Source organism: Oncorhynchus clarkii, chromosome 3, assembly GCF_045791955.1.
Source record: "Oncorhynchus clarkii lewisi isolate Uvic-CL-2024 chromosome 3, UVic_Ocla_1.0, whole genome shotgun sequence".
Classification (NCBI taxonomy): Eukaryota; Metazoa; Chordata; class Actinopteri; order Salmoniformes; family Salmonidae; genus Oncorhynchus; species Oncorhynchus clarkii.
The window spans coordinates 13,690,068-13,702,203 of NC_092149.1; the positions used below are offsets into that span (position 1 = coordinate 13,690,068).

The 12,136-nt window shown below is 48.8% G+C and overlaps 1 protein-coding gene across 1 annotated transcript in view; it reads right to left on the reverse strand.

Moving 5' to 3' along the window:
• Positions 1-12,136, reverse strand: part of LOC139405807 (histone-lysine N-methyltransferase ASH1L-like) — a 30,142-nt gene that overhangs the window by 2,811 nt on the left and 15,195 nt on the right. The window contains 9 exon segments of the mRNA XM_071148236.1: positions 7-101; positions 2,250-2,413; positions 2,524-2,659; positions 2,934-2,979; positions 3,073-3,146; positions 6,160-6,251; positions 6,362-6,535; positions 6,831-7,143; positions 10,531-12,136. Of these exon segments, the coding sequence (XP_071004337.1) occupies positions 7-101; positions 2,250-2,413; positions 2,524-2,659; positions 2,934-2,979; positions 3,073-3,146; positions 6,160-6,251; positions 6,362-6,535; positions 6,831-7,143; positions 10,531-12,136 (2,700 nt within the window).

Sequence of the window (12,136 nt, forward strand, 5' to 3'; positions counted from 1 at the left end):
ACTCACATGGGGCGTGGTGCTGAGGGGGTTATGGGGGCACTGAGGATCACGAAGGGGCTCACTAGTCCACACAACCTTCTTCTTCACCGCCATTTGTCGACCTAGAGTGAGGGGAAAGAACCTTAGTGCCCATGGATGGTATTTTGTGTGTGTGTGTGGTGTGGAAATATATATATACAGTGCCTTGCGAAAGTATTCGGCCCCCTTGAACTTTGCGACCTTTTGCCACATTTCAGGCTTCAAACATAAAGATATAAAACTGTATTTTTTTTGTGAAGAATCAACAACAAGTGGGACACAATCATGAAGTGGAACGACATTTATTGGATATTTCAAACTTTTTTAACAAATCAAAAACTGGAAAATTGGGCGTGCAAAATTATTCAGCCCCTTTACTTTCAGTGCAGCAAACTCTCTCCAGAAGTTCAGTGAGGATCTCTGAATGATCCAATGTTGACCTAAATGACTAATGATGATAAATACAATCCACCTGTGTGTAATCAAGTCTCCGTATAAATGCACCTGCACTGTGATAGTCTCAGAGGTCCGTTAAAAGCGCAGAGAGCATCATGAAGAACAAGGAACACACCAGGCAGGTCCGAGATACTGTTGTGAAGAAGTTTAAAGCCGGATTTGGATACAAAAAGATTTCCCAAGCTTTAAACATCCCAAGGAGCACTGTGCAAGCGATAATATTGAAATGGAAGGAGTGTCAGACCACTGCAAATCTACCAAGACCTGGCCGTCCCTCTAAACTTTCAGCTCATACAAGGAGAAGACTGATCAGAGATGCAGCCAAGAGGCCCATGATCACTCTGGATGAACTGCAGAGATCTACAGCTGAGGTGGGAGACTCTGTCCATAGGACAACAATCAGTCGTATATTGCACAAATCTGGCCTTTATGGAAGAGTGGCAAGAAGAAAGCCATTTCTTAAAGATATCCATACAAGTGTCGTTTAAAGTTTGCCACAAGCCACCTGGGAGACACACCAAACATGTGGAAGAAGGTGCTCTGGTCAGATGAAACCAAAATTGAACTTTTTGGCAACAATGCAAAACGTTATGTTTGGCGTAAAAGCAACACAGCTGAACACACCATCCCCACTGTCAACCATGGTGGTGGCAGCATCATGGTTTGGGCCTGCTTTTCTTCAGCAGGGACAGGGAAGATGGTTAAAATTGATGGGAAGATGGATGGGGCCAAATACAGGACCATTCTGGAAGAAAACCTGATGGAGTCTGCAAAAGACCTGAGACTGGGACGGAGATTTGTCTTTCAACAAGACAATGATCCAAAACATAAAGCAAAATCTACAATGGAATGGTTCAAAAATAAACATATCCAGGTTTTAGAATGGCCAAGTCAAAGTCCAGACCTGAATCCAATCGAGAATCTGTGGAAAGAACTGAAAACTGCTGTTCACAAATGCTCTCCATCCAACCTCACTGAGCTCGAGCTGTTTTGCAAGGAGGAATGGGAAAAAATTTCAGTCTCTCGATGTGCAAAACTGATAGAGACATACCCCAAGCGACTTACAGCTGTAATCGCAGCAAAAGGTGGCGCTACAAAGTATTAACTTAAGGGGGCTGAATAATTTTGCACGCCCAATTTTTCAGTTTTTGATTTGTTAAAAAAGTTTGAAATATCCAATAAATGTCGTTCCACTTCATGATTGTGTCCCACTTGTTGTTGATTCTTCACAAAAGAATACAGTTTTATATCTTTATGTTTGAAGCCTGAAATGTGGCAAAAGGTCGCAAAGTTCAAGGGGGCCGAATACTTTCGCAAGGCACTGTATAAATATATATATATATATACAGTAGATGTCCTTAAAATTCCCTTATGAGTGTCTGTTCTTTGCTGGAGACTGTTTGATGGAAATACATTTTGGTTGATAGTTTATGGGGAAAGCTGAACCTAGCTGGATGTTCTTGGACGGCAGTGAAGAGATGACAGAAATGGGAAAGCACTTATTTCTGTGGTTGGAAAACTGCTGTGTGTGTAATGCTGAATATGATATGGCTCAATAAATACTGTAAAACAGAGAGCTAAACTGAGCACTGAGACGAACACACACACATCTATGTCCATATAAACATACACTCAGTACAATACTACTGAATGAACACATTTAAAATAAAACACACTGACACACAGGTGCACACACACAGGCGTGCGAGCACACACACACACACACACACACACCTACAAAAACTTAAACTAACACACACACTTGCTTCATGGACCTGACATGATGTGGCTGTTGTTGTCCCCAGTAGCTACATAGCTGGAAACTCCTCCTCCATCTTTCTCTGGTTCCCCCTCTCTCCCCCTCCTCAGGCGTATCTGTCTGTCTCTGACCCTCTCCCAGTTCCTCAAAAGGAACACGTGGTGGTTCAGGACGAACACCCTGACAATCAAACAAATACATAAATAAGATCATTATTTTGAGAAATGCACACAAACTACTAGTCTGCACGTCCATGTTTATTGACATGGCGGGTTGTCTTCTGTCTTTACCTGTCACTGGTGGTCATAGGCTCCATGTCCAGGTAGGGGAACAGCTTCTTACTGGGACTGGAACACTCCTCCTGGGGAGAGGGAGGGAGGGACACCCCTGTCTGGGGACTGGACAGGCTCTTCTCTTTTGGTTGGTCTGGGAGGAAAACAAAGACAGACAGAGAGATAATGAGGTATGGACCCCTCCACACAGACTGAACACTTTCAACGTGTCACTGCAACAGTGGGATGCCCCCCCCCCCTAACCAAGTAGGGTGGTAAGTCATGTTGAAGTCAAGTATTGATGTACACACTACAGTATAACGTTGTGTACGGTATGCACCGCATGCAAATACAGGACTTTATAGGGTACTCTGTGACTTTAGGGTACTCTGTGACTTTAGGGTACTCTGTGACTTTAGGGTACTCACAGGATGAGATCTCTCTGGTCAGAGGAACATCTGGCTCTTTGTGGAGCTGGAACACACAGAGACATGGTCATTCAAGTGAGTGAGTTTATTCTGTGTGTGTGTGTGTGTGTGTGTGTGTGTGTGTGTGTGTGTGACACACCTGGTTGTGCCTGAAGAGCCACATGACGTCAAAGGGCAACTGAAAGTCAATACGTCTCATTCTTAGGTACTTCCCTGTGAGAGAAATGGGGGTGTTAAAAACCTGACACACACAATCTCTCTCACACACACACAATCTCTCTCACACACACACAATCTCTCTCTCACACACACACACACACACACACACACACACACACACACACACACACACACACACACACACACACACACACACACACACACACACACACACACACACACACACACACACACACACACACACACACACACACACACACACACACACACACACACTTCGTTCTGTTAGGTGACCTAAACTGGGATATGCTTAACACCCCGACAGTCCTACAATCTAAGCTAGATGCCCTCAATCTCACACAAATTATCAAGGAACCCACCAGGTACAACCCTAAATCCGAAAACATGGGCACCCTCAACTTGCCCTCCAAATACACCTCTGCTGTTTTCAATCAGGATCGCAGCAATCACTGCCTCATTGCCTGCATCCGCTATGGGTCCACAGTCAAACGACTACGCCTCATCACTGTCAAACGCTCCCTAAAACACTTCTGCAAGCAGGCCTTTCTAATCGACCTGACCCGGGTATCCTGGAAGGATATTGACCTCCTCCCATCAGTAGAGGATGCCTGGTCGTTCTTTAAAAGTAATTTCCTCACCGTCTTAAATAAGCATGCCCCTTTAAAAAAATGTAGAACTAAGAACAGATATAGCCCTTGGTTCACTCCAGACCTGACTGCCCTTGACCAGCACAGAAACATCTTGTGGCGGACTGCACTAGCATCGAATAGTCTCCGCGATATGCAACTTTTCAGGGAAGTCACAAACCAATACACGCAGTCAGTTAGGAAAGCAAAGGCTAGATTTTTCCAACAGAAATTTGCATCCTGTAGCTCTAAGTACAAAAAGTTTTGGGACACTGTAAAGTCCATGGAGAATAAGAGCACCTCCTCCCAGCTGCCCACTGCACTGAGGCTAGGAAACACTGTCACCACTGATAAATCCTCGACAATCGATAAATTCAATAAACATTTCTCTACAGCTGGTCATGCTTTCCTCCTGGCTACCCCAACTCCGGCCGACAGCTTCGCACCCCCTGCAGCTACTTGCCCAAGCCTCCCCAGCTTCTTTACACCCAAATCCAGATAGCAGATGTTCTGAAAGAGCTGCAAAACCTGGACCCGTATAAATCAGCTGGGCTAGACAATCTGGACCTTCTCTTTATAAAATGATCTGCTGCCATTGTTGCAACCCCTATTACCAGTCTGTTCAACCGCTCTTTCTGTCCGAGATTCCTAAAGACTGGAAAGCTGCCGTGGTCATCCCCCTCTTCAAAGGACACTCTAGACCAAAACTGTTACAGACATATATCCATCCTGCCCTGCCTTTCAAAAGTTTTCGAAAGCCCAGTTAACAAACAGATCACGGACCATTTCGAATCCCACCATACCTTCTCCGCTGTGCAATCCGGTTTCCGAGCTGGTCATGGGTGCACCTCAGCCACGCTCAAGGTACTAAACTATATCATAACCACCATCAATAAAAAACAGTACTGTGCAGCTGTATTTATCGACCTGGCCAAGGCTTTCGACTCTGTCAATCACCATATTCTTATCGGCAGATTCAACAGCCTTGGTTTCTCAAATGACTGCCTCGCCTGTTTCACCAACTACTTCTCAGATAGAGTTCAGTGTGTCAAATCCTGTTGTCCGGACCTCTGGCACTCTATGGGGGTACCACAGGGTTCAATTCTCGGGCCGACTCTTTTCTCTGTATATATCAAAGATGATGCTCTTGCTGCGGGTGATTCCTTGATCAACATCTACGCAGACGACACCATTCTGTATACATCTGGCCCTTCTTTGGACACTGTGTTAACTAACCTCCAAACGAGCTTCAATGCCATACAACACTCCTTCCGTGGCCTCCAACTGCTCTTAAACGCTAGTAAAACTTAATGTATGCTCTTCAAACGATCGCTGCCGGCACCTGCCCGCCTGACTAGCATCACTACTCTGAATGGTTCTGACTTAGAATATGTGGACAACTACAAATACTTAGGTGTCTGGCTAGACTGTAAACTCTCCTTCCAGACACATATTAAACATCTCCAATCCAAAATTAAATCTAGAATCGGCTTCCTATTTGGAAACAAAGCCTCCTTCACTCACGCCGCCAAACATACCCTCGTAAAACTGACTATCTTACCGATCCTCGACTTCGGGGATGTCATTTACAAAATAACCTCCAACACTCTACTCAGCAAACTGGATGCAGTCTATCACAGTGCCATCCGTTTTGTCACCAAAGCCCCATATACCACCCACCACTGCGACCTGTATGCTCTGGTCGGCTGGCCCTCGCTACATATTCGTCGCCAGACCCATTGGCTCCAGGTCATTTATAAGTCTATGCTAGTTAAAGCACCACCTTATCTCAGCTCACTGGTCACCATAGCAGCACACACCCGCAGCACGTGCTCCAGCAGGTATATCTCACTGGTTATCCCCAAAGCCAACACCCCCTTTGGCCGCCTTTCCTTCCAGTTCTCTGCTGCCAATGACTGGAACAAATTGCAAAAATCGCTGAAGTTGGAGACTTATATTTCCCTCACTAACTTAAACATCAGCTATCTTAGCAGCTTACCGATCGCTGCAGCTGTACACAGCCCATCTGACAACCTACCTCATCCCCATATTGTTTTAATTTACTTTTTTTGCTCTTTTGCACACCAGTATTTATACTTGCACATCATCATCTGCACATCTATCACTCCAGTGTTAATATGCTAAATTGTAATTACTTCGCTACTATGGCCTATTTATTGCCTTACCTCCATTTGCACACACTGTATATAGACTTTTTTTCTATTGTGTTATTGACTGTATGTTTGTTTATTCCATGTGTAACTCTGTGTTGTTGTCTGTGTTGCACTGCTTTGCTTTATCTTGGCCAGGTCGCAGTTGTAAATGATAACTTGTTCTCAACTGGCCTACCTGGTTAAATAAAGGTGAAATAATTTTAAAATAAATAAAAACTCACTCACCAACATGTATGGGAGCAGGCAGGAGGCTGTAGTCTTGTTCTCCTGGTGTATATTCCAGTCTCTCTCTGTTCAGCTGGTTCTGAGAGGAGGGACTGTGGAAGAGACACATTTACACAATTAAATTAATAGAATACACACCATTTGTGAAATCAATTCAGAGTATATGAAGTTAGTTTGTATGAACAGGTGCATGATAACTCACTCTGTAGTTTTGTAGTCATCTGAGTAGAGCCCCGCCCTCTGAAACCTCTTCCTAGGCAGCTGGTCAGCTCCCTTATCTGATTGGCTGCCCGGGGTTAGGGATGGAGTTTGGGTTAGCTCTGATTGGCCTGTGCATATGGAGGGGGTGTGGGTGACTGGCTCACCTTCACCAGAACTAAGAGGAAGGAATAAAGTGAGAGAGCGAGAGATAGGATAGAGAGAAAGGGCACTGGCTTAGCACACAGTGCTGTCAACCATGTGTTAATATACGTTGTCTGTGTGAAGTATTAAGTATTCAGTGCACATCTAGCAGCTAGTTGCAGGGTATGTAAAATAGCATGCATTTTCTAGACTTTCTCAGTAACGCTTTGATCGCTGTGGGAGTGAAATGTTGTTGTGTTAAACTTTGCGACCATCTGCGAGGGCACTCACTGGGTCAGTTGGGATAAGGGTGAGTTCTGACGGTTTACCTTTGGAGACAGGATGGATGCTCAACCTCCTCTTTCTCAATGTGCCTCCTCTTCCGTCTTCTCCTCTGGCTCTGAATCACAGCTTCAATCACCTCTTGTACTGAATCTCCTCCTCCTCTTCCTCTGTTTCTGTCTCTGTTCTTGACGTCTGTCTCAGTTGGAGGGTTTAGTTGGCTTGTAGGAGAGAGGAAGGGGGAGACCAAAGGGGAGGCTAGAGGGTTCTTCCTGGGTCGTCCAGGCCCTCTCTTAGCCCCAAAACGTTGACCGGTTCTCAGCCACTTCAGTTGCCTCCTGCTCAGGTCATAGTGTGGGTCTTGAGTCCAGAGAGAAGTCATTGGAGCAAGGACAGGGAGCGAGAGAGAGAGATGAGAGAGAGGTGGGAGACAGAGGGAGGAGAAAGGGAATGATTGGGAAATAAAGATGTATCAGTAACTGAAACAGCAGCAGATGGGGTGACTCTACACTTCCTTTGCACTGCTGCCTGGTATTCCCCTCAAATCATATACTCCCCTTCTGGGAATAACAACAAGCAGTCAAGCACGCACGCACACGCACACACACACACACACACACCAGAGGAGGCTGGTGGAATGAGCTTTAGGAGGACGGGCTCATTGTAGTGGCTGGAATAGAATCATTGGAACAGAGTCAATCTTTCCATGTATTTGATGTGTTTGGTACCATTCTACTGATTCCATTCCAGGCATTACAAAGAGCCCGTCCACCTATATCTCCTCCCACAAGCCCTCTCTGGTACACACACACACACGCGCAAACACCCACACACATGCAAACACCCACACACAAATTATACATTAGAAATGTGTGTGCTGGGCTGTGTGTGTGTGTTCTCAGTCACATATGTGTCTGGTTAGATGATGTGCGACTCTCTACCTCCCTCCCTCTCCTCCCTCACTATCAGTCCCCCGCCATCCTACTATCCATCACTTCTCCTCAAGTATCTCCTTTCTTCCCATATTTCCAAAATTCCCCAACATTAACACTGACTGAGCAGCCTTACCTTCTAGGGTTTTTCCACCCAGCCAGTGTACAGGACAGTATGTTGGCCAGCCAGCCAGGCAGTGTAGAGTACAGTATGTTGGCCAGCCAGTCAGCCAGGCAGTGTACAGTATAGTATGTTGACCAGCCAGCCAGGCAGTGTACAGTATAGTATGTTGACCAGCCAGCCAGGCAGTGTACAGTATAGTATGTTGACCAGCCAGCCAGACAGCCAGGCAGTGTACAGTATAGTATGTTGACCAGCCAGCCAGACAGCCAGGCAGTGTACAGTATAGTATGTTGACCAGCCAGCCAGACAGCCAGGCAGTGTACAGTATAGTATGTTGACCAGCCAGCCAGTCAGTGTACAGGACAGTATGTTGGCCAGCCAGCCAGGCAGTGTAGAGTACAGTATGTTGGCCAGCCAGTCAGCCAGGCAGTGTACAGTATAGTATGTTGACCAGCCAGCCAGGCAGTGTACAGTATAGTATGTTGACCAGCCAGCCAGGCAGTGTACAGTATAGTATGTTGACCAGCCAGCCAGACAGCCAGGCAGTGTACAGTATAGTATGTTGACCAGCCAGCCAGACAGCCAGGCAGTGTACAGTATAGTATGTTGACCAGCCAGCCAGACAGCCAGGCAGTGTACAGTATAGTATGTTGACCAGCCAGCCAGTCAGTGTACAGGACAGTATGTTGGCCAGCCAGCCAGGCAGTGTAGAGTACAGTATGTTGGCCAGCCAGTCAGCCAGGCAGTGTACAGTATAGTATGTTGGCAGGCGAGCCAGTCATGCAGGCAGTGTAGAGTATAGTATGTTGGCAGGCCAGCCAGTAAGCCAGGCAGTGTACAGTATAGTATATTGGCAGGCCAGCCAGGCAGGCAGGCAGTGTACAGTATTATATGTGGGCCATATGTACAATACAGTATGTTGGCCAGCCAGGCCGGCAGTGTACAGTATAGTATGTTGACCAGCCAACCAGGCAGTGTACAGTATAGTATGTTGACCAGCCAGCCAGGCAGCCAGCCAGGCAGTGTACAGTACAGTATGTTGACCAGCCAGCCAGGCAGTATACAGTACAGTTATTTGGCCAGCCAGCCAGGCAGTGTACAGTACAGTATGTTGACCAGCCAGCCAGGCAGGCAGTGTACAGTACAGTATGCTGACCAGCCAGCCAGGCAGGCAGTGTACAGTATAGTATGTTGACCAGCCAACCAGGCAGTGTACAGTATAGTATGTTGACCAGCCAACCAGGCAGTGTACAGTATAGTATGTTGCCCAGCCAGCCAGTCAGCCAGGCAGTGTACAGTACAGTATGTTGACCAGCCAGGCAGGCAGACAGTGTACAGTACAGGATGTTGACCAGCCAGCCAGGCAGTGTACAGTACAGTATGTTGACCAGCCAGCCAGGCAGTGTACAGTACAGTATGTTGACCAGCCAGGCAGTTTACAGTACAGTATGTTGGCCAGCCAGCCAGGCAGACAGTGTACAGTATAGTATGTTGGCCAGCCAGGCAGTGTACAGCACAGTATGTTGGCCAGCCAGCCAGGCAGACAGTGTACAGTACAGTATGTTGACCAGCCAGCCAGGCAGTGTACAGTACAGCATGTTGGCCAGCCAGCCAGGCAGACAGTGTACAGTACAGTATGTTGACCAGCCAGCCAGGCAGTGTACAGTACAGCATGTTGGCCAGCCAGCCAGGCAGACAGTGTACAGTATGTTGGCCGGCCAGCCAGCCAGGCAGACAGTGTACAGTATGTTGGCCGGCCGGCCAGCCAGCCAGGCAGACAGTGTACAGTATGTTGGCCAGCCAGCCAGCCAGGCAGACAGTGTACAGTATGTTGGCCGGCCGGCCAGCCAGCCAGGCAGACAGTGTACAGTATGTTGGCCAGCCAGCCAGGCAGATAGTGTACAGTATGTTGGCCAGCCAGCCAGACAGACAGTGTACAGTATGTTGGCCAGCCAGCCAGGTAGACAGTGTACAGTATGTTGGCCAGCCAGCCAGACAGACAGTGTACAGTATGTTGGCCAGCCAGCCAGACAGACAGTGTACAGTATGTTGGCCAGCCAGCCAGACAGACAGTGTACAGTATGTTGGCCAGCCAGCCAGGTAGACAGTGTTCAGTATGTTGGCCATGCAGGCAGGCAGACAAGCAGCAGCTGGAACAGTGACACATGAACAGGACTATACATAGAGACTGGTGGTTAACTAATGACTGTGTTCTACTCATAGCTTCATAGCCCAGGGCTCAAACAGCACAGCAGGCAGCCAACTTCACAACCAGAGACATTTCTAAGATCTCTGGCAGATCGGACTGGAAGGGTTATTAACAGACTGTGAGAATGAACCAATAAATGAGGGGAAAATAATGTGTGCGTGCGTGTGTGAGTGTACTGCCCCCAGCCCCCCTCTCCTGCGTGCGTGTATATGTGACAGTTCATGTGTCATGCAGGTTCTCTGTTCAAGTCTCTAACTTGCTGTGGTAATAAAAATAACAGAGACTAATTTCCTCCCCAATATAATGTTTGATGTACTGATTACATAGACCTGAGAGAAGGACAGTCTACCAACCTTACTACTGTCTCTGCTATGTGAAAACCTGCTGTCACTGTAGTATGTCTAGCCTGGGTGCCTGGCTTCAATAATATATTCTCTCTCTCTCACACACTCACTCACTCACTCACTCACTCACTCACTCACCTGTGCCTCTCCTCTCTGTCTGTGATGGCTCCTCACTCCTCAGTGACCCGTCTTGACTCCCTGGTCTCCAATTGTCTCTTCCTCTCCTCATGCCCCTCCCACTGGTGGCAGAGGAGGTGAAGAGGTTGGTGTGTGTCGGGGGGGTGAAGGTGCTGTGACAGGGTGTGTGTCTCTCCCCCGCCTCTCTCTCTGACCCCCCCACAGCGGCTGTCCTCTGCTCTTCTGTCAGAGTGCCCCAGGTGGGATCGAGGGGTCTGAATCCTGCCCCCAGCCCCCCTCTCCTCAGCCAGGGGTTCTGCCGAACCCCCCAGCCCTCCCCGAAAGAGGACAGGTGAGAGGAGCCTAGACAGGTGAGGGGTGTGTGTTTGAGCCTCTCTGATGATGATGATGAAGAGGCTGGTTTAGCAGAAGCAGAGAAGAAAGAAGAGGGGTATTTGCCGTGCGTATGTTGCCGTGGAGACTCCATCAACCCAGCACTCCCTTGTCCTCCAGTCTTTCTACTTCCTCCTGACCCTGTGGTGAACTCTGACCTTAGCTGTGACACTGCAACTCTCTCGTCCTCTTCTTCCTTTCCGTCACAATCACGCTGTCTGTGACGATGTTTGTGTCTGAGCTTGTGTTCACTCCCCCCACAGACACAGGACCGACCAGGGACGGACCCTGCTGGACAGGAACGGACCCCGGCCCTCTTTCCCTCACCCATAACCCCCATGTCCTCACCTCCACCTCCACCCAACCCAGCCTCCCTCAGCTGCCTGCTCCTCCTCCTGTGGAACCTGGCTGGGTTGAGGAGGAGGTGAGGGGGGTGGAGGTGGGGGGCGTAGGGGTGAGGGGGAGGCAGGGGAAAGGAGGGGTGGGGATTTGGGTAATGGGCCATGGTCAGAGGATAGCCTCTGTAGTAGCCAAAACCCAGAGGCATGGGGGGGGTGGAAGAGGGGGTGGAGGAGGCCAGGGGGGTACTGAGAGAGGAGGGGTGGAGGTGCCCTGTGATACCCTGTAAGGCACACCTCCGCCCCTGGCCACAGTCACCCTGGTCTAAGGACTCACAGGGCTTGGTGGGACAGCCACACCTCAACCTCAGCTCTGGCTTTCTGCTGCCATAAGGCAGGCCGTGGCAGGGGTGGGGGTGGAGCGGGGAGAAGGAGGGGTGGGGGGGGTAAGACAGGGGGTGAGGCGAGTAGTATCCACTCAAGTCGATTCTGTAAACGTTTGAGCGGAAATTTTGCGATGACAATAAGGAAGAGTGCCGTCTTTTCTCCCCACTCTCATCAAGATCCTGCCCCAATCCAGCTTTGGCCCAATCACGGTGGCGCCCAATGCGGACCTCGCTGAACTGCCCAATGAGATCGTCCAGTTCAGAGAGGAAGTCTGGGTCGTGCGCATGCATGAGCATGTACTTCCTCTTGTGTTTGTGTTTCTGTCTCTTGTGTGTGTTGTGCCCTAGGCAGGGGCAGAGGTCCAGGTGGGAGCGCTGGTTGTGCCCTAGGCAGGGGCAGGGGGGGCAGGTATAGGGACATTCGTACCCCCTCCGCCTGTGCCTGTGTCTGTCTCTGGGTTCCACTAAGTCAGAAGGAGGCGTGTGTCTGTGGGAGGCAGAGGGGGGGGG